Raw genomic sequence first — 24,625 nt, forward strand, 5'->3', positions numbered from 1 at the left:
AGAATTTCAGCTTTTATTTCCTGGTATTCACATCTAGATGTGTTAAACAACTCAGGACATACCACCGTTTATATTAGACCCCAGCATTCTTAGGTGAGCAAAAAAGTATTGGAACAAATAATCTTAAAGTAAATAACATTTAATATTTGGTGGCATAACCCTTGCTTGCAATAACTGCCTCAAGCCTGCGACCCATCGACATCACCAAACTGTTGCATTCTTCATTTGTGAGGCTATTCCAGGCTTTTACCGCAGCTTCTTTCAGCTCTTGTTTGTTTCAGGGTGTTTCTCCCTTCAGTCTCCTCTTAAGGAGGTGAAATGCAGCTCTGTTGGGTTAAGTTCAGGTGATTGACTTGGCCAGTCTAAAACCTTCCACTTTTTTCCCCTGATGAAGTCCTTTGTTTTGTTGGCAGTGTGCTTTGGCTCATTGTCCTGCTGCATGATAAACCTCCTCCCGATTAGTTTCAATGCATTTCTCTATAAATGTTTGACAAAATGTTTCTGTCCACTTCTAAATTCATTCTGCTGCTACCATCATCAGTTACATTTACATTTACTCATTTGGCAGACACTTTTATCCAAAGCGACTTACATTTGAGGAACAACATACAAGCATCAACAGAGCATCAAATACAGATCTACAACTGACAATACAAACTAGTAAGAGCAGCAATAAATACTACTAAGAGCTCATAGTACATATCACATCAATGGGGTAGATACCTAGGGAAGGAAGTAAGAGTTAACAAAAAGTGCAATCAATACAAGATCATTGTAGGGGATAGAAGAAGAGCACAGGAAGTGCATGTTAGAGGTTAGGAGTTAGAGGTGTTATAAGAGGAAGTGTTCTCGGAAGAGATGAGTTTTCAAGAGCTTCTTGAAGTTAGAGAGGGACGTCCCTGCTCTGATGGCGTGTGATAGCTCGTTCCACCATCGTGGTGTCACAGATGAGAATAGCCGGGACTGGGATTGCTTTGTGTGAAGGGATGGCAGAGCCAGGCAGTGTTCGTTGGAGAAGCGTAGCGGCCGAGAAGGAACGTAAGTTTGTATTATGGAGTTTATGTAGATGGGTGCAGACCCAGTAGCCACTCTGTATGCAAGCATTAGTGACTTGAAATTGATTCTGGAGGTCACTGAGTAATGGAGTGACATGAGTCCTTTTTGGGCTGATCAAAAACCAGACGCACTGCTGCGTTCTGAACCATTTGTAAGGGTTTCACTGCACAAGCTGGAAGACCTGCTAGGAGGGCATTGCAACAGTTACATCATCAATAAATATTAATGAGCCTGTTGCAGAAGCAGCCATGCACGCCAAAGTCATGACATTACCTCCACCGTGCTTCACAGATGAGCTTGTATGCTTCGGATCATAAGCAGTTCCTTTCTTTCTCCACACTTTGACCTTTCCATCACTTTGGTAGATATTAATCTTGGTCTCATCAGTCCATAAGATTGTGTCCCAGAAATTTTGCGGCTCATCTCTGTACTTCTTTGCAAATTTCAATCCGATTCTTCCTGCTGATGAGTGGTTTGCATCTTGTGTTGTGGCCTCTATATTTCTGCTCTCTGAGTCTTCTTTGAACAGTGGATTGTGATACCTTCACCTCTGCACTGTGGAGGTCGCCGCTGATGTCACTTACAGATGTTCTGGGTGTTTTCTTCACAGCTTTCACAATATTTCTGTCATCAACTACTGTTGTTTTCCTTGGCCGACCTGTTCGATGTCTGTTGCTCAGTACACCAGTATTTTCTTTCTTTTTCAGGACATTCCAAATTGTTGTACTTGCTACGCACAATGTTTGTCCAATGGCTTTGGTCAATTGTCCTTCTTTTCTCAGCTTGACATTGGCTTGCTTTTCTCCCATAGACAGCTCTCTGGTCTTCATGTTGGTTTATCCTCTTTAACAGGAAATGCAGTCTTTATAGGTTTGAACCAAGGATGAAAACTTAGACTAGTCATGCAGAGCTACTGAATGTTTGGATAGTGGATCAACCTAAAAGGCAACACCTGAGCAACAAGAAACGTCAGTGACATGTTCCAATAGTTTTGCTCATTTGAAAAATGGGTGGGTTCAAAGAAAGGGTGGTATGTCCTGAGTTGTTGAACACATCTAGATTGTTCTTAAACCCAAATGTCTTCAATGAACAACAAAAACAAAGGAATTTGCCTTACCGCTTCAATACTTTTGGAGGGGACCATATGTACCAAAAAACTCAAATGAAGGCAAAAAATATTTACAACAAACACTGTTGTGAATTCACATATACAGCACAGTTAAATATCAAACATACATAACTTAAGTTCTTTACTTTTAAAACAGAAATGCAAAGTAAAACAAAAAGCAAAAGGTGTTTAGAATCTATTAACTTTGTTTTGTGTAATTTTTCACTTTCATAGTAAAAACTAAAACTAAAACTAAAATAAATGTTGGGTAGTGTGGGTAGAGCTTGTAAAAATCTTAGAAAAAGTCACAGTTGCTATCAGAATTGACAACATTGTCTGATTACTGTCGAATTACATAGCACATTTTGTGTTTATAAGAGTAAAAAATACTAGAATTTGTTTTACCAGTAACAACACTACGTCTAGGGAATAAACTGTAATAAATAAAAAATAAAAAACAGACAAGAAGCTAAAGTTATTGAATAGAAATTGAAATAAAACTAAAATGAAATCAAAAATAAACCACATTAAAAATTAAAAACCAATTCTTAATATAATAAATGTGGTCCAAACACACCTGTGTGAGAGTTGCTCCAGGGCGGCAGATGCGGCTGAGCCGTGTGCAAGTAGAAGACATTAACATCTTGGTGGAAGAGCAGCTCCACAAACTTGGCAGACTCCAGGAACTTCCTCTTGCAGCCCATGATGCTGGGAGCCTGCTCCGACGCGTACAGCACGCGGCCGCTCGACAGGGAGAAAACCACTATGAAGGAGTCCTACACACAGAGACGTACGCACACACACGTAGAAAGACACACGCACACCAGCAGGCCAAGTCATAGACACACACACACACACACACACACACAAAAGCAGTAAACACACATACACTCACACACACGCCCAGGCGTGAGGCAAAAATAAATGTGCACGTATGTGTAAGAGTGTGTTTGCTTCTTTGAGACTGTCCACAACTGTGATGGATGCTTGTATAAGAGTGATCAGTGAGTGCAGCAATTCAGGCAAGAGAGTGACATTAGCAATGGTTACTGTGAGTTGTGTGTGTGTGTCTGTGTCTGTCTGTGTGTGTCTGTGTGTGTGTGTGTGTGTGTGTCTGTGTCTGTGTCTGTGTGTGTATATATACCGTGTTTTTAAGGGTGTGTTCAGAGGTGACTCTCTCCAACTCTTCCAGGGTGCAAACAGTGGCATCTCTCCGCTCATCCTGGCTATTTCGCATCAGCAGTTTGTAATATTCACTATTGGCTTCAGAGGAACACAAGCACACATGCTGCTTTGAAACCAGACCAAATGATACCAGGCTTATTGGAGAAAAAGAGGTGACACTACTCTGATTTGAAAGAGAAAGCAAAACTAAGAGTAACAAAGGCTTCCAGTTGTCCGTTTATCTAGGTTACCTTGCACTTGTTTGACACAGTTGAGTGCATAATGTAAGGCCTCCACAGTGCTGGCTTTGCTGCGACTGCGTTTGTCTGATGGGATCCTCTTCTTCATCTCAGCCACTGTGATCATCACCTCTCTGTGGGCCTGCCCTTTGCCACCACCTGCATTCTCGCTGCTTTACACACATTCGGAGAGTTTCATTTAATGAGATGCAGTGGCAAGCAGACAGGTTTTGAGCTCTGTTTCAAAAGAACTGAGAGTTGGAGCAGTCAAGGTTTTCTGAATGCTGTTTCTCTGTGTTCAGATTTGACTCGGGGGGACAGTAAGCAACCCTGTCCCAGAATATCTGAGAGGTCTGTACGGGAAATATGGAGCAGTAGATCAGAAATTAACCATTTAGTACTTTATAAAGTAACACTATAATTTCAAAAGCAGTTTACAGACAATCTTTCCAGTTCAACTTTGACCTTCCCTACTTGCTGTAGCCATGGTATTCCTGTGTAATTAGCAACATTGCAGGTGTGCCGATTTTCATTTTTGCCTCCCAAAATAAATGGCAACTATAGTAATCCAGCTAAACTTTCTTGTTTACAAGCAGGATGATCATCTAACTGGTCGTGTGTCTCCATAGGAACAATTTTCCAACCGATGAGTTCTCAGCTATTACTTTGGCGAGTACAATGTTATAACGGAAATGGAAATTCAAAGGCCAGAGATGTGAAAGTAAACCCCAAGTTGTAGTAAACAGTTAGCAAAGGGTGTCAACATTTTCACAGGAATGAATCACTTATCTTAAGCAAGATTCAGAAAACTGCAAGTTGATATCCACAATTGCGAAGCCACAGCTATGGTATGCCGTGGCGCATTTAAAACTTTGCTTTAAGATAAATGACAAGATGTGGCAGCAACTGAGGTCGCTGAGATATGATGTGAATATGCGCCAAGAAGTCAGGGCACACGCAATCAGGCACATACCTCTTGGTTGAAGCTGAGGTGGATCCTATGGCGCTGCCAGGGCTGTGATTGGCTGAGGAAGAGAGGTCATGTGATCCGATAGTCATCTCCTCATCTTCCTGCGCCACTTCTCCACCTGAAATTCCGCTCTTGTCCCCCCGGAGGCGCTCCAACTGCGCCCCTGACGACACCCTCTCCTCGCCTCCACCTTCTCCTGTGGCTGGCGGTAATGCAGGCTCCTCCCCATCGGTGCCGCTGTCAAGTCCAAGCATCTCCGCTCTTTGGTCGCACATTAATAGTAATTTCTCCAATTACAGTAGTCAGTAGGAGTCTTCATATGTTCAACTAAGGGAATGGGTTCCATGTGGTGAAAAAAATTTGCGTTCACTCAATCAGTGCTGAATGTTGGAGGTAATGATCTGCCTTGAGCACTGTAAGATAAAAGGAAATAAAGGATTCAGGGTTGAATTCACAACACAGAAGAAGTAGCAGCCGGTGGTGACCAACATTTCATAGATAATTTATTATCTGTGGGAGGTGAAAAATTAATGTATCTGGGAGGCGTGGGGTTGCATTATAAGATATTATTTTAAAAATCAAAGTGAAAACACAAATAAAAAAAAGAATATTCACCCCCTTCTAGAATTTCATGTAAGGACAAAAAAGCGTCATCCCACATATTAGTTAATAGCTGCCCTACTATAGGTAATAGCACTGTCCTGTATCTTTTCCTAATTGAGAATGTGAGGTTGGTGGGTTGTTCAAAACAGTAGCGACCAGAGTGTGAGTTAAAATCTGGGTCATTAATGATCAAGGTACCATACCTGCTAAGCAACCTGCTCAAACCCCTGCAGACATATACAGATGCTTATTGGTCATTTCATTAATGGGACCCTAAGTTGTTGGGATCCGAGAGCAGCTTGCTTAAAGGTTCCATATTTTGCTCATTTTCATGTTCATACTTTTTGTGTTTCTATAAGAAAATGTTTACATGCTTTAATGTTCAAAAAATCCATTCCTTTTTCTCATACTGTCCATAGCTTCAGCACCTCTGATCACCACTCAGTTTGGTCTCTTTAAGGCCTCTCTCCCCAAAAGCCCACTTTCTTCTGATTGTCCAATCAATCAATCAATGTGGAAATACGGCTGGCTATGCCAGACTAGGCAGCAACCAATGCTTGTGGCCCGCACCTCCTCATCCATACTCTTGCCGGTGTGCTGAATGTCTGTGAGAGCTACAATAACTTAACTAAAATAGCTGTATGGGGCACTAAATTTGATAAATATACTTTTTATCAAACCACAAATGAGACCTAAATTAGGTTGCTGCGTAGCAGCGCATTTCTGATGTCATGAAGGGAGCCAAATTCAAATGGCATGTTTGCACCAGTTTGCACACACAAACTGAAAGACTGTGGATGGGAAAAATAGAGATGTTTTTCTCATATTTATTTTGAAAAAACATGAAAAATTATATGTTGCATAATATGTGACCTTTAACTTAAAAATGACTCCATTTGTATGTTGAACCAATTAATGTTTACATCTAAATGTGCTCTGCTTGTAGCTGCTGAAAGTTAATAAATGAAGGCTTTATGCCATAAATAGCATAAATGTACTGGGTTGCAATTTCATACTACATACTGACTGTATAAAGTATGTACTACATACTAATTTCACAGTATCCCACTTTTACAGTTAGCATTAGCCATTTTAAAAAGGAAAGGATACAATACTGTGTGTTCAGGCGTCTATAAGAATCTTCACAGAGACAGTAAAATGTCTTGCTTCTGGGGCTTTCTTGTCACCATTTACAATTTTTTTTTTTTCATTTTGCAGCTGTGAGTAACTCCTCAATTTCCTTTGAGCACTGCATTGTGGGCCAGTAGAGTACATCAACAGCGAACATAAGAATCAACTGTTTCTTATTTTGGATCCAGAATGTTTTGAACACACTGAATTCTCAAACCCGGCTTATAATCAGTATGTAGTATGAAACTGAGACGCAGCTATGATGACATAAAAGCCAAGGTGTAATTAATTACATAATGGTTGCTGCAACAGAGCCATCATTACAGTAATTCATCATACCTATGCTTTTTCTTGCTATGATATGTTAAAATGTCTGCCATGAAAATGTCTACTGAAGCAGGGAAAACCCCATATTAAAATGCCAAAAACTTGTCATGTCTTCATATTTTCCAAGTATGGTGTGGCAAAAGCTCCAAATTTAAGAGTGAAAATCAAATGCAAACAAGAAAATTGTTCTGTGCAATAATACAATGTTTTTCATTTCTAGAACAAACACAATCTGCCTTGTTATCTAATACTACTGAATTGTCTGACCATTAAACTGACTCACTGCTTTCTGACTCATTCCCATCATCTACGGTTTACACATACGGCACATTTCATCGGTCGATGCTGCCAACAACAGGTACAACGCCAGTCTGTACACATCACCAATAACACAATCATAACGTGACAATGATAATAATAATAGGTTTAAATTCAGACACAGTATTTATACTTCAAACTAGTTGTTTTTATAATGAATACAAACATTACCATACAGTACCAAAAAAACAGAGGTAGCATAATATATTTGCTGTCTCCAATCAACTGCCATTATAATATCAGTTAACAAAAAACGCAAACTGCAGCTATCACCACATACACACAATGCCAAGACCAGTGAGACAAGCAAATAGAAGGAAACACGCAGAGTTACAAACAGGAGCCAGTGGAAATACCCTGCACATTCAACAGGTCGTCATTACAGGATTACATAACCAGGCTTGCTCAGTTCTTCCCTTAGTTTTACAGCACACAAACACACCTGATAAGGCTGTAGCCTACTTTCCCCCCTCACTTTTCAAAGGGGAAAATTAAATTATTCTCCAAGCACATTGTGATCCAAATGTAAACAAAAGGTTAGTTGCATTGATGATGAATGGAACATACTCCCAAACTGATTGATCGTTTGTATAGTAGTACATGAGAACGGCCCCATATTTACAATAATGAAAAGTTGGAATTATGCATTATATTTAAAATAAACGAAATGACCAGAACAGAACTGCACTTTGTCTTGCCTGTGATAGTAGAACTCAGCTTTACCAGGGTCCTGTGTCACGAAGGAGGATTTGAGCTTATCCAGGTAACTTCGGGGTTAACCCTTCAGTAGCCTACCACGACATTGGTTCACTTCTTACCGGGATAGATCGCCATAGGATGCTGATAAGAGATCAACTCTATGAAAGCACAGCTTACTGACCAATCAGCTCTCTTGGAAAATGACATCACCATCTGTAAGAGATCACAGTGACCGGTTTAGAGGCTGCGGTGATACGGAGAACCGTTTGTTTAGCTATAGCGATATCATCCTACAGAGACTGATTAAAAGCTTAGGCTATTGTAGCCTACAGGTTTTTACAGTAAGCCTACTAACTGCTTGGAAATGTGTTTTAGCCAAGCTATATATTTTTTATTTGATCCCCAGTCTGTTACACACAGCCTGTCGCAGCCGTTAAAATAAATGCTATGAGCAGTTTGGTAGGGATAAATTTTAATATGAACGTAGGCTATTTATTTTAGGTTAGTAGGCTAGCTAGATTCACAGAGACCATGCTCATGTCCCGCCCCACCTCAGGCTATTGAGGTGAGTTTTCAGTGGCCGAAATGTTGAGATCCAGTCTTTCAACCACTATTTGAGCACATTTTATGGCATGAAAGGATTTTTCGTTTCATTGCTTTATGAAGTTAATTTAGAACAATGTTTGGAACACTTTTGAGTTCGTTCAATAAATTAATCTCATTTCTGAAGTGACGACGTTTTTTAAAGTGAGGTGGACCACTTAGGCCTATTCAGTGCCCGAGTCTTTGAATGTGGAAACGCCGACACACTGAGCTGAAAGAATAAGGCTGATATTTTCATACAGCTCATAAGAACGCATCAAAACAACGCATTAACCTATTATAGACAAGGCTGTTCATTTAGGCATTCACACTGTCGGCAATTTTCTGTCTCCCTGCATGTGTCAGCTGCAGCCGTGCTTCTTAGACCATGTCATATTTCTGTAGCATTACAGTTTGCTCTTTGTTTGTAAAATATGACGCTCTGATGTCAGTGGGCTTGTTCATGATTGCGATTGGTCATCTGCTGCTAAAACCTAAGCATCTTTTATGTGAACGCGCTCGTGTCTGGATTGGGAAACCCTGGGTTGAGTTACCGAGTTGATAACAAGCTTCGTGGTAGGCCTACCACTTATCCCGACCGCGACTGTTAGGGTTAGTGAAGAGATAACGAAAAGATATCCTGGGTATGTTGAACTCGCTTCGTGGTACAGGCCCCAGGGCTTTAATGCTGGGCGATATGGCCCAAAACAATGTTAATGAGTATATTTTCCAATACTGATGTGATCACAGCACGGCAAACAACACCATATAAAAATGTTATAATTTTTCATGAGAACAAATCTTTCACATGTGTAACATCAAAAACTTTAAAAAGTAGACTAACTGTTTTTATCTTGCTCAGAATTTGGACAAGACTGTGTGACAATAACATGATAGGGACATATCATCCCTAGATGATTCTTCTGAAAGTTAATAAATGATGATATTGAATTACAGACCAGCCCTTTCTGTAGTTCCAAAATGCAATGACAATATTTCTTTATTTGAGCAGAAAACTCCTATTTTGTAAACTGGACCTCTGAGGAGAGCAATATACTTTAGAAATCCTGTTTTTCAAACAATATACAAAAGTGGTGAAAGACAAACAGGAGTAGGACGATTGTGCACAGGGTCAACTGAAGCGTGTCTCATGAATCTCCTCTGCCTGTCTGCAATTTTTTCCAAAATGTTTGTTTGATAGCTTAACATGTGTTATTTGATGCTGCCAAGTTTAATTGTAGATGGATGCAACAACATAGATGACATGGGCATAACCATGCTTTGGGAGGGTCATGCCCTTTCTGAAGGGGGAAGTTAATATATACTCTCTTCAAAGCCACGAAACTCCTTTGACAAAAACTGTCATTTTACCTCACAGAACACGGGAGTTGCTTGTCTACTGCTATCGGTTAGTTAACATGTTAGTTTGTATCCGAGCTAACCCTTTAAAGCACCAAAGTCGCACAGTAACACAAACAAACTAACCGATCATCAAGAACAGCCATTGTTCTTATGGTAGAATAATGGTATCTGGTCACAATGCAGGCAGTACAGAGAGACAGTGAGAGGGAGCGGCATACTGGAAGTATCCAAGCAGGAACTCATGCTCTGGAGAGACGATCAGGTGAGACACTGGAATGCCAGACTAAACAGCTTGAACAGTTTTGACTTAGGCCTTCGTGTCAGCAGTAAATAAAACTACTAGTAATAAAAGCAGAATATTCAAACTTCTGGGGGAGGACTCTCATTTGGACCCCCAACGTCTATACCATGGTTACACCACAGGAAGATGAATCTTGTAATAACAAGACTCTAAAAAGAGCTTCTCAGATCACACAACTCCAATACACACCAAATTCCTGCCAAGACTTCCTGGCAGGGTATACATCCCCACAACATTTGGTTATGAAATCACAATATTATATAATAACATTCACAGACTGGCAACATGTAAACACAGATCTACACCTTAAAGCAGTGGTTCTCAAACTTTTTCATATCAGGGACCCCTAAACTGACACGAATTAGACCACGGACCCCCAATTGATAGGAGTTTTGCTTTTAGATGTTTTATTACAGAAAGTATATGAAACCCATGACCAAAATAGTCAGACAATCTGTCACTGTGCTACTTATGAACAGCATTATAACAAAAATAAAGTATTCCACTTTTAGTTAGTGACCCCCCTGAACCCCCTCAAGGATCCCTGGGTGTCCCCAGACCCCACTTTGACAACCACAATTTAGGCAAAAATGTGAAAAAGATAAAGATCTATGGGTTTGACTTACATACATCCACAAGCAGTAGCCTATAGTGAGCTTGTAAGTAAACCTATATATAGCCTACAAGAGGAGGTCAACACTGATACCTGTTTTCATGCTTTCATCCAATGGACTTTAACAACAGCCCCTTCCCACTCAACAAACAAACAAACAAACAAATCTGACACTGCCCTACCCACCTCCTCCCCCTTACACATGAACCCAGTAACCTCAATAACCACCGTAAAGCCTAAAGGCTTTTAAAGGGGCGACAGCTTCTAAGTTACCACCAATGAAAAGTTCAGCACAGCCGCCATTGTGACATTATTACAACGACATTATTATATATATATAATGCCACACATGAGGCCAGCAACAAATGACATGTTGTGACTCATTACAGTATGATTACAGAACGGGAGCATTTATAAATCCTGGCACTAGCAAGACTTTGAGGCCAGAAGTGAGCTAACGTACCGTTTTAAATGTTCCTGTGCAACTTGAACTAAAAGTTTGCTGGCAAGTGTATTAGCTAATATAATACTTGTTATCAAAGCAATGCAAGCGAGTCAGAGCCACATTATGAGCTGAAGCGTGCTGCTAACTCGCTAAACTGCAATCCCGACTTACAGCAGCAGACATGTCATTTAGCTAACATACACACTACTGACCGACCGTGTGGACATGCAAAGCATCCAGCTAAAACTAAATACATATCCACAGGACTATAACAATTGTAATTAAATATAATTTGTTTACATTCACTCCTGCCTCTGATTGGTGCCGTGGGCGAGGTGGTTAGCTAACTTAGCCCACACAAACTCGACTAACGACACCTCAAATCTTCTGTCTTCTGGTGGAATATTTACCTTTTTGGCCCCACGTGTGTTTCAGCTTCAATATCAAAAAAAATAAATTCTAGCGGACTGATCGCCGGACGGTACTGGAACTATTTCATTTTTAATTATGTCCCGGTCACGTAGATAACCCGTCATCCACTCCGAAGCGCTTGACACATTTCTGCAACGTGAGGCCGGTACACTATAGCCCCGCCCACTCCATCATGATTGGACAGGCTCGTGTTGTGTGCATAGTGTGATTGGATAACGTGCCTGGCAGTGGGTGTGCCTCAACGCAAAAGCTTGCTGGCGGTTCACGTGGATCTGCATGTTACACAACAGAGAGACAACAACCCCGGTGCAGACTGCGCAAGCGCCGCTCGTTGCAAGCCCACTGCATCCACCCTGCTGCTGAATGAAAGAGCAGGGTCGATGTATCTGACACAACGCAAACATCTTGATCCAGATGTTACTTGTTTCTTGAATTGTTGTTATTTCTTTTACATATTAGCAATATGATTTTGTTGAATCAAATGGTTAGAATCACAAGGAGATAGTCATAATGAACTGCTTTGATAATCGATTACTAGTTTCAGTCATTTTTAAAGCAAGCGTGCCAAACCCTTACTGGTTTCCGGCTTCTCAAATGTGAATATCCGCTGGTAAACCTTGGCTTGTGATAGTTAACTCAATATCTTCAGAGCATTGGTCAGACAAAAAAACAATTTGAAGACCACCCTTTGGATGCTCAGAAATTGTGACATTTTTCACTATTTTCTGACATTTTATAAGCCAAACTATAAGGGGATTGATTGAAAAAAGTTTTAAAATCTGGTCTTTAAGAACATATATTTCATTTTAACTACTAAAAGTCGTTTTTCATACAGTGATGTCTGTTATGTCTGACATACATAGTAATAGAGCAGGCAAGGCTGGATTACTAACTGGACAAAGCAGGCAAGTGCCCCAGGGTCCCGCACCCTCAGGTGGGCCAAAGGCTCCAGGTGCACCATGTGGTGCTTGTGGTGATTAGATTGCAATATGGGGTCAGTTGGGGCCCACTTTACTCAAAACGGCGATCAAACACTAAAAGGAACCTTTGACTAATTCATTGTTGCTCAGGGTCCACCTAGAGGGTCAATCCATCCCTGAGTGCAGGAATTGTACATTGATGCAAGAATACATGGCAGGAGACTTTCCTGCTGTACATTTGTTGGGGCTGGGTCTCATGAGGCAGATTGATAAACTGTTCGAAGGCTACTGAGGTAAACTGGTGGTGTTGGTAATTGGTAAACAGACCACACCACTTTTCTCTATGGAAAACTCTTACCAATGAAATGAACATTATCTGACAATTTTCTTCAATCTTTCTGGTGTCAGTGACAGTAAGTCAGCTGCTCAGCATCGTGGACGACCCACTGGATCATTGAATCGTTGTATTAGTGAGGAAGTACGGCTATATCACACTCCAACAGAGGAATCAACAACGACACAACTATCTGAGGCTGGACCAGGACCAAGAGCTCCCTCAGTTGCTTTTGAGAAGAGTAAACATTCACATTTATTCGGTCAAGGATGAGGGGGGGAAAAATCAGATGAAGCTTTGCAATTTAAGTTAAATCTGTTTTATTCAAGCAAAAGGCATAGGGCCAAAGAGTAGAATGGCACTTATTTTCAAATAAATTCCCAAGTAGTTAGACATGAGCAAGGCTTGGACGTTACTGGGTCTGAGATTTCTGATGTAGACGGGAGAGGATGATGACAATTCAGTACATATGTGATTTGGCTGGTAAAAGCATTTTCGTAAGCCTTTGAAAATAGTCTTGTCCTTAGTGGCTAAATATGGCTATATATTATAATAATGTCTAACAGCCAACACTTGTGTTAGTGTTCATTTCAATCACCATAGTATTGTACATGCACTGCGAAGGATGAACAGTACTGAAAAATACACCAGTCACAGCTCTACTTGCAGTAATACAATTCCAGACAGTGAAATTAATGTACAAAGTAATTCCAAATTGTTTCTCATTAAAACACATTTATTTTAACAGGATGGAAGCAACAGCAGGGAATGCAATCATCCGGTGTTGGAACAGGATATATAATGACACTGTCATTACCGAACAAATTTTTCTTCTACACTCAAACATGCATGGTGCTCAACAGCCATGAACACCTACACAAAAAAAATCTATAAAGTCTCCCTAAAGGTTAGTACTACATATAATAGATAGCAAAAAAGCTATAGTTAGAATAAAAATAAAATATCACACGTGAGAAGCACTTCGCATTGATCAGCTGGGATAAATGCCAGTGTGACTGAACAGAAGACTTCATTAAAGGTTATTACGTTCAGCTGAATTAGCAAGCAGCAGAGTATTTGTTTGGACAGTGAGAGCATTCAGAAGGCACAACTCCTTTACTGGATGGTGTGTGTATGTATATATATATATGTATATATGTATGTATGTATGATCAATAAGGCGTGGCTATACTTTGGCTGTTCTCCATTGGAGAAACCTATAAAAAGGCATCTGTCCACTACAACTATTTTCTTACTTTTTTGCACTTGAATATTTCACAAACTTTCTGGCACATCATTGAGACTGTTCACCACTTTTAACCCAGTGTAGCACTTTTTTTTTTATGTTCTTTTTAAAAACGCGTCAGTTTCTCTAGCCTTGCCTAGCTGTGAGGCGGTTTGTCTTGGCATATAGGCACTTCTCTTAACACAAGCCCACACTAGCTTTTACTCTAAGATCTACTTGAAAAGAAGATGCACATAGACACGGTATGATAAGGTGGGTCAACAGTGTGTTGCTGGTTAGCTTTTTGTTTTTTGGGGGCAGGGGTATCAATGAAATTCCTGATTAATCAATCAAATAATCAAATGTCTTAAACAGAGAACTCAATTAGCACTCTACCATGTGCATAAATAGAATAAGGCATTGGATCCCGTCATTCCATGGTTAACTTTAACAATTCATGATCATGATAATGATAGACCAGAAAAATATAAATATTGGCACTTTAAGTACAAATGTGTACTGTACATGGAAAGGGGCATCACTTCAATGGGTTGGCTGGGTTATGGTTACAATCTAAACTAAAACAGAACAGCATATTTTCAAAGGCACTTTTCTTAGCCTGGCACACAAAATCAATGGCTATTTATAAAATATAAAAAACAGTAAATATCAGTTAAGGAGAGTTTACAACAATATTCTTCACTTCAAGTCCTGAGTTTGGAGTGTGTGTGTGTGTGTGTGAGAGAGATTGTGCTTTGTGAAACAGTTGAAGATGATTCATTTTTACTTTTTTTAGAGGTTATAGATGAGTTGGAGTTTAATGAACAACCGGTTTCTGCATGTATGCGTCTGTTTTATTTGGGAAGTGGCATGGCACTCTAACAGAAGTTTAGTGATGTCTGGTATGGTGTAGTAATGCAGGGTAAGAACTCTGGTATTATCACAATCCTTTACTCAGGCACACGTGAAAACACACACACACACACACACACGTCAAACCAGGACAAAGAATGAAGACAAGGGGAACAATGTTATGGAGCTCAGTAGCCAGTAATCCCGTCACGTCTTCCTCCGAGACATTAACTGTGCATGGTTGCTCCTTCTCTCCTCTTCTTCATCGTTTCCTCCACTCCTCCTCCTCTTGTTGCGGTTTTACGAGTAATTCCAAACTGCAAATGGAGTAGGTAGGAACTTTTTAGATGAAAAACGTATATCAAAAGCAACAACCCAGATCAAACACAAAATCTCTGTCAAGTCATTATATACAGATGGTTACACTTTCTGTTAAGGGCTATGAGCAGTCACCCATTGATCATTGGAAGTAACACAAACTACAACAATAAACCCTGTTGATAACAAACTCCTCTAGCCACAAGCTTGATACTCACTAATAATGATGACGATGATGATCAATATGACAGCTATCAGGATAGCCCACATCTGCAAGGGGTAAAAATGCGCAGCAAATTCAGAGCCACACACATTGATTGTCTATTGACAGAAAAGTCTGTTATCATTTCTAAGACTTATTCTTTTTGTTTAAGAATATCATTTTTTGCATGTTTGTACAAGGTACATGTATATTCTGTGTGGGGTATAGTCTAACTATTTATCTTTGATGCTGCTAAAATTAAACTACTCATTGGGTGTACATGAAAAACCAATATAATTCAGACCACTTCCAGCCTAGAGACTTCTAGTAAGGAGTTCATGTTAGATCAGTTAGAGTTTTTTCATTTACAGTGGAGGTAAAAGGAGTGTGTTTTTTGGACCAAACTGTGTTTAGGCACCTTGCAGTTCTTCCACCAGTACTTCCTTTTCAGCTTAGCAGCACTGGTCTCAAACTGGGAGGCTCCAGCCTGCAGTGCGTCTGCTCTGTCATCCAGTTCAGACAGCTTCTGGTCACGTTCCAGTACTTTGTCTACATTAACGCGCATTATATCCACCACCTACTCACACACACAAAAACAAAACATGTGGTTTAATGTCAGTACTTTTTAAAATGTCTGTCCATTGGTGTACTGGATCTTAAATGTTGGGTAATCCCGACTAGACCTCATTGAAGATCAACCAAATGCTGCCTTAATTAGTTCATTCAGAATAATAGAGCGCAGAGAAAAAGACTGGAAACACACCAATGCACTTTACAGAATGACGACATCAATGCTTTAAGTAGTAACCACTAATAATGTTACATAACAAAACAACCAATCAGAGAGATAACACCTTACAATGTAACAAAACATTAACACAGTTCACCTAAAATCAGACAGACATGTATGTGCTTACAACACTTTACCACCAAATACACATAACCCATATGTTCCACTGATCCACAAACCCCACGACTGCCCCTACCCTCAGACAGAGCGGCAGGGTGGAGAGGAGTGTGTTGGTCCACGCAGGCATTACATAACCATGGAGACAGTGATTATATAAACTTCTGACAGCCAATTGGAGGCTTTGTATGACAAGCAAAGGTTGTGTGTGGGAGGGGCTAATATCAGGGAGGCCACAACTGAGAAAGAAAAAGGGAGAACAGTAAAGGGGAATTAAGAGCAAAAGCACAGGAGTAAAACCTGGCAGCCACTTTTTCCTCTTGGCCTCAATGACATAGTTTTGAATATAATTTATAAAAAGTGGAGATGATATGGCTTTGGTTGAATGTTCTCTGTGGAGTTAGAGCATTTGAGAGCTACTGATTCCACATTATGGTGATTTATGACACTGCCGCCAAGGTTTATGTAAGTCTCTGCTTGAGACCGACGTCAAGGAAGAACGGAGTCATAGATCGACTGAAGAGAGAGGGAGGGGAAAGGTAGTAACCTGAACTGGAAGGTGAAGAAGTTGTACAAATAAACACGCCCTGACTAAATTTGCATGATTTGAAAATGAAGGATAATAAGAGTCCGCTGACTTCCTAAACCAACACGTGACTTAGACATGGGGCAGAGTTAAATGGTCTCTTACGTGGAAGCCTTCTTTTGTTCATAATAGTAAGGCATTCATCATTTGTGATGGTTATAAATGTATTTTCTGAAATTATCAACATCAACCAGTGTGAAAATATAGGTTTGGGGCTTTAACTCGACCTCGTCAGCCAGTAATCAGATACATATCATACCTCATCAACCTGGGCTTGCGTCTGCTGCAAGCGTCTGTTGCCTGACGCTGCGCCAGAACCTTCTGGATTGACAGCTGACCTGGTGAAACGAAGAAAATTAAGTGTAGATATTAGCCTTCCGTGAGATTTTAGAAAAAAGTATATTCACGATAACATTGATATATTTATATTTTCCGTAACATTAGGGGTGTGTGATATATATCGTCTGCAGTATTATCTTAATTGTTGTTTTAATGATGTGTGAGTCGACATTATCGAGTACGCTACATCACTCTCTTTGCAAAGTGAGCAGTAACCACGTTATGGGTCATGCATGCAGTACAACTGTGTTAAACAAGCGGGAAGCTTCTGGTCAGAAATCTGATGTGAATGCAGAAGAAACCTGCTTTCTATTGAACGGCCAGCAGGGGACGACTCTTCTGGTTGCAAAAAGAAGTCTGGCTCCATTAGAAATAATGGTAAAATGACCCTACTTCTCACCTGAATAATTACCTCAGTAAACACTTTCCTGATGAGTTTATGGTCTCAATCGCTTGTTTCTTGTCTTCTTCAATACAAAATGATGTTCATTTAGTAGGGGTGGGGGGAAAAAAATAAAAAAATCTTTGCCATGGCAATACTGTATCGATATTTTATTACATAAATTGCAGATGGGACTTTTAATTTTTTGGTACTAGAATAATGAAGTCTATTTCTTTTTAGGCCACTAGAAAACTTAACAGGACCATATAGAAGACTGAAAAAGTGATATGAACAAACAGAGAAATGTATCTTTTTAGATAAACAGATGTTGACAAAGTTTGACTTTAGGGACCTAATTGGAAGTTGGAAAAAGGTAATAAATTGCAATATATTTAAAATCGCAATGAAATCGAATCGCAACATAAATATCGTGATAATATTGTATCGTGGGGCCTCTGGTGATTCCCACCCCTAGTATATAATGGTGCCATTTTAAAAAAAATAGACCATAAAGCAGAGTATGTTTCAGGGCGGGATTATCTATGATTGAAAAGTCATTACCATGGCGACCTGTCAATCGGGCTAGAGGCGATTTGTACCCACGGCACTGTGTAAATTTAACCAGCACCGTTGAAAAAGCTTATTAAGAGTTGGATTTTCACTTTCTCTGGTGAATACATTTAGTTTTAAGACTGTTGTTTGCTAGACAAAGTTATCAGCCCTGTTAAAATGACAGTTAACGTGAATTACAGACACCTAGCTAAGCTAGCTAGTGCTGCACATGGCCGTTAGCTCAACCGTCTCGTCCAAATATGGTCACGTCCGGTGCCGCTGGTTGCAAAAACTCAACATGGCATCGAGGCTTCAAAACCGCAGTCCACAAAAACAACGTGTGACATCACGATGACTACGTCCATTTCTTATATACAGTCTATGGTGTTAAACAAGCAATAGCTGCTAAAAAAAATCTTGACTTAAGTTGTGTACAACAGGGATGGAAATTAACCCCCGCCAAAAGCCGGTGGATTTGCCATTTGCCGGCCAAATGCTGGAAGGCTACTCGCCACAAGATGGGTAATTACACTGAACAAAATTTAAAAAAGCAACACTTTTATTTTTGCCCATCATCATGGGCTGAACTCAAAGATCTAGGACTTTCTCCATGTATGCAAAAGACCTATTTCTCTCAAATACTGTTCACAAATATGTCAATCTGTGTTAGTAAGCACTTCTCCTTTGCCGAGATAATCCATCCACCTCACTGGTGTGGCATTTCAAGATGCTGATCAGACAGCATGGTTACTGCACAGGTGTACCTTAGACTGGCCACAATAAATGGGGGAGCGGGTGTGTTGCGGTTCGATCTCTGGGAACCGCGACACGAGACCGTGGACTTTTGTGTCGCCGTTTGGGTCACCGTTCATGACCATTACAGCCCTAAATTAGTGACAGAACCAGATGCTAACCCTCTTCAATCTTTCTCACCCCTACTTACAATGTAATGTTCATGTCTGTATGGTGACTGAAATATGATTCCAAGAACAATCTAATGAGCTCTGAGGATGGATAATGTGAGAATGAGGATTCAAAGCAAGATTACCCTGTATGGCGATATAGGATGCCCTAAGAGTCGCTGCAGGATTTATGCTTTACATCAATGCTTTATGCTGAAATAGAGTATATAGCTGGGTAAAAAAATCCATGGGAACATTAAGTCATGCACTCATCTCCCATCTCAAACGGCAAGCATGTCTCTGAATTCTTATTTCTAAAGTTTGTTACTTCATAACAACTTGGGAAAACTGAAACCAGAAAATAATATTGTTTGTAATATTAAAAGACAGCCAGGAGAGCTGTAGATGAATCACTATATTATTTTTATGTTATTGTACACTGCAAGCAGGCACACCCATATATACTAAAACAAAACATTACTGTGTTCAAAACATCCCTTGTGACAAACAAAGCTGTCAAGTAAAGTGGCAGATAAACACATGCTCATTGCATGCAATTCAAAATATCAGATTCATATTAAATCAAAGTAGGGCTGAATGATTTTGGAAAATAATCTGTGATTTTTTTTAACCAATATTGCGATTTAATATGGGATTTATTTTTAAGCTCTTTACCTTCTGTATTATTCAAAATGGACAAGCAGTAAATCAGTGTATAGTATGACCAACACAATAGATCATATCTCAGGAGTCCATCTTTCTGTATCCCAAATAGCAAACAAAAAATACTCAGTCTGAGGTTCAATTCAAAAGTTGGCCAACGAAAATTAAACCAAGTGACGCCTCTAGTGTTTAATAGACAAGCTTCGAAATTCTCCGACAACACCTGAGTTCCCCACCCCGCAGCTTCCGATGCTGGTCAGCAGCGCACCGGCAGTAACTCGGGACAGACTGGGCCTCTTTCGGACTTGTGAGTTTGGTTTGAAACACAGTTTCACAGATATTTCCTGAGCTGACTGGTGGCTGTGTGTGTGACGCAGGCATTGATCGCCACAATACGCTTACCTTCCTAAACTGTCTTTCTGTTGTGCATTTTTCCTGTCCGTCAAAGCCGCGGATGGCCCGACGATTTCACCACCACCAAGTTACCCGTGGGTGGCGGGTGCTACTTTCATTCCCTGTATGACACTAAAGTTTATGTAGTGTCAGCTTCTGTCAAGCCATGAAGGCCATTGTACAACAAGAAGGCAAGGTACAGCATAACGTGCAGACGAAACGCCAACTTCGTCTGCAGACAGCTTTACTCTTGGGTGTCATGTGACCAGAGCCTTCGCGATTAGAAAATCTTGTTGTATTAGATCGCAATAATATCGCAAATTAGGGCTGGACAATAAAACAAAAACAATAATTATCGCATTATAATTTTTTTCAATAACAATATAACAAATGTTAAATAAATATTCAATAAGTGTTTTATTTTATTCACTTAAATAACACACGAATTAGGACTTAATTTTTTTATTCAGATGTTTATTTTGTTGAGAAAAAGGGACTGAAAAAAGCTTTTACTTGATTTTACTCATGCATATTTGTTGGCAAAGATTTTATCATAAATGTTTTGAGTGTTCTACCTCAGATCTGTTAAGCGATCCACTGTTGTCATTATTGTGATAATTATCGATATCGAAAGATATGAAACTTTTTATCGTGATAACATTTTTGGCCACATCGTCCAGCCCTATTGCAAATGCAATTAATCTTTCAGCCCTAAATCAAAGTATGGAACAAAAGCGAGAGCTAAAAATGGGCCAAAGAACATGAAGGTAAGCAGGGCAAATTGATCTCTTAACATATAAATGCAGACTAGATCTGCCGTGCACAAACTCTCACACGAGCCTGACAAATCAAATAATCGCCTAAATTACACAGACCTAAAGATTTCTCCTGGTATTACAAAGAGAGGACCCTTCTTAGTTTCCAGATTACACCAATGGGAATAAAATGTGCTTATAGACATACTGTATATTACACTTGTTTTTGTTGTAGCCTGAAAAGGGTTAGGGTTAGGGTTAGGGTTGTGCCTTTTGAGCCAGGTCATAACATACTCGAGACATAATAGTCACTGGGTACAGACAGATGAGGAAGAATAGTGCAGCAGCAGCAACTGTCACATTTCCGTATTTTCAAGCCAAGTCCTACTTCCTCCACTCTCTCCAAAATCCCAGTGAATTTACAACTCCAAGCCTTACTTTGGCTAGAAAAACTATCAAGAAGCCAAACTAGAGAAACATACCACATATCAGGGAGCACACCACTAGGGTTTTGGCTTAGCATCGATATGTCAATAATCCTGATGTACAATGCAGCTCTGTAACTGGATTTTATTATTAATTCAAAAAAATAAAAATAAACCAACAGTCTCTTTTTCCAGCTGGATCAGAGAAAACATAACATGGCCAAGCAGACCTCTGACTTACTAGGCACTTGGGCAAGTAGAAAACATTAAATGTTAAACATCATACATCTAACCATTAGGACTGCAACAGCTGAATAATTGTATTATTGATGAATCTCCAAAATTTTTAGATAAATTGTTTGATCTATAGAATGTCAGGAAATAGCACGACCAGGGTTTTTCCTGCATAGAGATTTACAAGGCGCCAGCCTCCGTCAAATTTCATTCTGCCTTCAGCTCTCAACAAAACTCTGGTGTCTTTGTGGTAAACACCATTTTCGAGCATTGCACTTGGTGGATTTCTGTCAGACGTTAACTGCAATAGCGGCATTATTCTGATGTGGTGACCCTGTATAAACACAGCGCAAAGACGCTACCAAGTGTTTGGCTGGACTGCAGCAAATCCGCCTTTTCCTGCCGTTGGGTGTTTTAATATATATTTCCCACTTTATTGAATACAAAAGTTTTGTAGAGATCTCTACAACATATTAGGTCATAATAAGGCTGTACAATATGACTAAAATCTCACATCCCGATATAGGTAATTTCATATCCCAATAAAGATACAAATCCCGATATAGAAGATTTTTTGTATATTCAATGTATCATGATTTCCTGTAACTTGTGATATTTTACTTGAAATTAGGGAATATCCGCAAACTGGCTGTTTTCATCATACAATTGCCTAGTTTCCATTACCAGTACCAGCTCAACTCGACTTGGCCGTGCTGGTCGTCACAGCGACGCCACACACAACTGCCGTGACATAATGTTCAATGCCACACACACACCAGCGACCCACGCACAACTGTCTCTTGATTTAAGTTAAACTGAAGCGCCGTCCCCTCGTGGAAATAACTACGGTAAAGTGTGGAATTTGCAATACAACAGAATAAACGATAGAGCATAATTGTAAACGATAGACGTTTTTCTATCATATCGCTCAACCCTAGTTCATTACCATCCCTACATCTAAGAACATGACTGCCACATATACTGATAAAAGCAAACAATTTGAATTAGTAAGTAAAATAAACAAAATACGCTATAAAAATGATACTGTGTTCAAAAAAGTGTATTGTAAAAAAGGTATGGGAGGGCATTACTTCAAATACAATTACTTTTTAATACATATTTAAATGCTTCAAAAACACGAGGAGACCTACATTTGTGTAACTAATACTTTGCCAGCAGAATCAAATTGTTTTAGACGGCATTCAGTATATCAGCACTTCAGGTCATGACCTCAGTCTCAAATATTACCGGGACTGCTTGATGCACGTGATAATAGTAATTTTCTTCAATCATACAATTATTATATCTCTTAAAATATGTTGCTTGTAAAAAGTGTTTTCTTGATCCAGTTGAAGGTACACATGCCCGGCGTCAGCGTGTGTTCACAGGATCAGCGTGGTACCACCTCTGCCTCATTTTGAGTCAGGAAAAACTCTGGGCAACATCTCAAAATCTGTTAATTTGTCAGAGCAACAGTCCAAAACCCAAAGATATTCAGTTTATTCTCTTTGAACACTAACAACAATCCCATTTAAGAAACTTAAAACTGTAGATTTATGCTCTCGTTACACAATAAATGACTTTAAATTATTATCCAAGTCTGAAAACTGTTAATTTTCTGTCAATCAACTAATCAGTTAGTAACTACCTGCCTGTTTATGTAAACACACCTAATAATTTGTTTATGCAGCAATGTCACCATGTAGATATGTAAATGTAGCCCTGCAGCTTGTATGTTTTTTTTAATCAAAACTGACTTTCTGTAGAATTTCTATTCTTTATGAGTGACCACATCTTCTCTTGACCTTTCACACATCAGACATTCAGAATTTTAGTAGCACAAAAGGCTATTTGTCTATCCTGGCAGTTTCTCTGCTGCAGATATTGAAAAGCGAACAAAATTAGGTCATGTGTCATGTAAAGTGTACTGTGACTATCATGTGCATCATAATGAACCATATCACCTAAAGCGGAGCAATGTCAAACGTGACTTCGCAAAGAAATCATGATATTAATCATTCATTTAGCGGACGCTTTTATCCAAAGCAACTTACAATTCATATATATATATATATATATATATATATATATATATACATATACATATATACACACACACACACCTCTGGAACTAGGGGTTAAATGTCTTGCTCAGGAACACATTGGTGTGTCACATCAACTGCGCCACCACCACCCCTATATGATGAACTGAGCCTAACAATTACTATGCAAAATAACTTTGGAACATCGAGGCTCTTAGTTTGCACTTTTTGAACTAGCTACATTTATTTTATTAAGACAGACTGTGGGTGTTAAGTAGAGCAGCAGGGGTTGTAGCCAATTCAGTGGTCTGTCCACTGAACATCAGGATGAAGGGGGAGGTTAATGGGAATAGGAATACAATAAGATCTGGCTAGCGCTAAATTCCAATTGTAACGCGTGTGACCAAAGTTCAATAAAAAATAAAACATCACTCGTCATGCTTAGACCATTTTAATTATGATCTTATCTATTTAATTATTGACTACAAACAATAGATAAGTTCGCCATCAATCCATTTCCTGTTTTAAAATAGACGTTACTACTACTAGTCGTTTCCAATTCCAGTTGCAATATTTACCACTACCGATTAGCTGAACTAATTACTGTTTTCAGCTTGTTTGTTAGACACTTAACTTAGGTAACGTTAAGTTAGTTGCTAGATCAACCAAACCAAAAACCAGGATCCGGGGAGGCTCGCTTGTGACCATTAACGTTACGTTAGACAAAATAAACGTAGCATAAACCTCATTGTCCCAGATTAATATTTACGCGTCTGTGGACGTTTCACAAGCCTGTCGTGTATGTTTTCTTTTAACTGTCTACCTAACCAGCAAATGTACGTTGACATAGTTTGCGTTAGGCAAAGTTACACAGCTCTAATGTATCGCTGCGACAGCTAAGTTAGCTTAGCTTAAATCTCGACCACTAACGTCCTAGCACTTGTTGCATGCTAGTAGTAGCAAAGTTTTGGGCGTTGCATTTTTTCCTGTGATCCTGTTTCACCTAACTTCCCGGAAGACCGATATGTTAGAAAAGTTCGACAGTTCGTGATTTTTAAAGACTTTTGGTAGAAACATAATATACTTACATTGTGAAAGGAAATTTCTTTGAACGACACCACCGCTCTTTCTTGTCTGTAAGCTAAAGCTAAAGTGTCAAGTCGTAACAGTTACTGCCGTCGGTTGTTATGCTGCTTTCCGGTGTTATCGGAAAACGGGAAACTTGAGACTTATGCAAACGAAAG

General features: G+C 39.6%; 2 protein-coding genes across 2 annotated transcripts in view; both read right to left on the reverse strand.

Moving 5' to 3' along the window:
- The window catches only part of per3 (period circadian clock 3), a 20,436-nt gene extending 8,949 nt beyond the window's left edge, over window positions 1-11,487 (reverse strand). The window contains exons 1-5 of the mRNA XM_038697040.1: window positions 11,329-11,487; window positions 4,541-4,950; window positions 3,580-3,740; window positions 3,309-3,427; window positions 2,742-2,940 (exon numbers count right to left, since the gene is read on the reverse strand). Of these exons, the coding sequence (XP_038552968.1) occupies window positions 2,742-2,940; window positions 3,309-3,427; window positions 3,580-3,740; window positions 4,541-4,812 (751 nt within the window). The 5' untranslated portion in view covers window positions 4,813-4,950; window positions 11,329-11,487. The remainder of the gene's footprint in view (window positions 1-2,741; window positions 2,941-3,308; window positions 3,428-3,579; window positions 3,741-4,540; window positions 4,951-11,328) is intronic.
- A 1,420-nt stretch (window positions 11,488-12,907) lies between these two features.
- On the reverse strand, window positions 12,908-24,587 carry vamp3 (vesicle-associated membrane protein 3 (cellubrevin)). Its single transcript, XM_038697042.1, has 5 exons — window positions 24,470-24,587; window positions 16,954-17,032; window positions 15,620-15,778; window positions 15,218-15,269; window positions 12,908-14,998 (listed from the first exon to the last, which is right to left on the reverse strand). Coding segments are annotated over exons 1-5 (309 nt in total). The 5' UTR covers window positions 24,472-24,587; the 3' UTR covers window positions 12,908-14,981.
- Window positions 24,588-24,625: the final 38 nt, after the last annotated feature.

This window comes from Micropterus salmoides, unplaced genomic scaffold (assembly GCF_014851395.1).
Source record: "Micropterus salmoides isolate LMB-PRFRI ecotype aquatic unplaced genomic scaffold, ASM1485139v1 Ms_hic_scaffold_4, whole genome shotgun sequence".
Taxonomy (NCBI): Eukaryota; Metazoa; Chordata; class Actinopteri; order Centrarchiformes; family Centrarchidae; genus Micropterus; species Micropterus salmoides.

Bases quoted from the DNA above. Each gene is read 5' to 3' on its own strand.
- vamp3 (XM_038697042.1), bottom strand. The intron at 15,779-16,953 runs GTATGATATGTA...GTGTGTGAGTAG, and splicing joins CGCAAGCCCAGGTTGATGAG to GTGGTGGATATAATGCGCGT. The intron at 15,270-15,619 runs GTGCCTAAACAC...TACCCCTTGCAG, and splicing joins ACTGGTGGAAGAACTGCAAG to ATGTGGGCTATCCTGATAGC.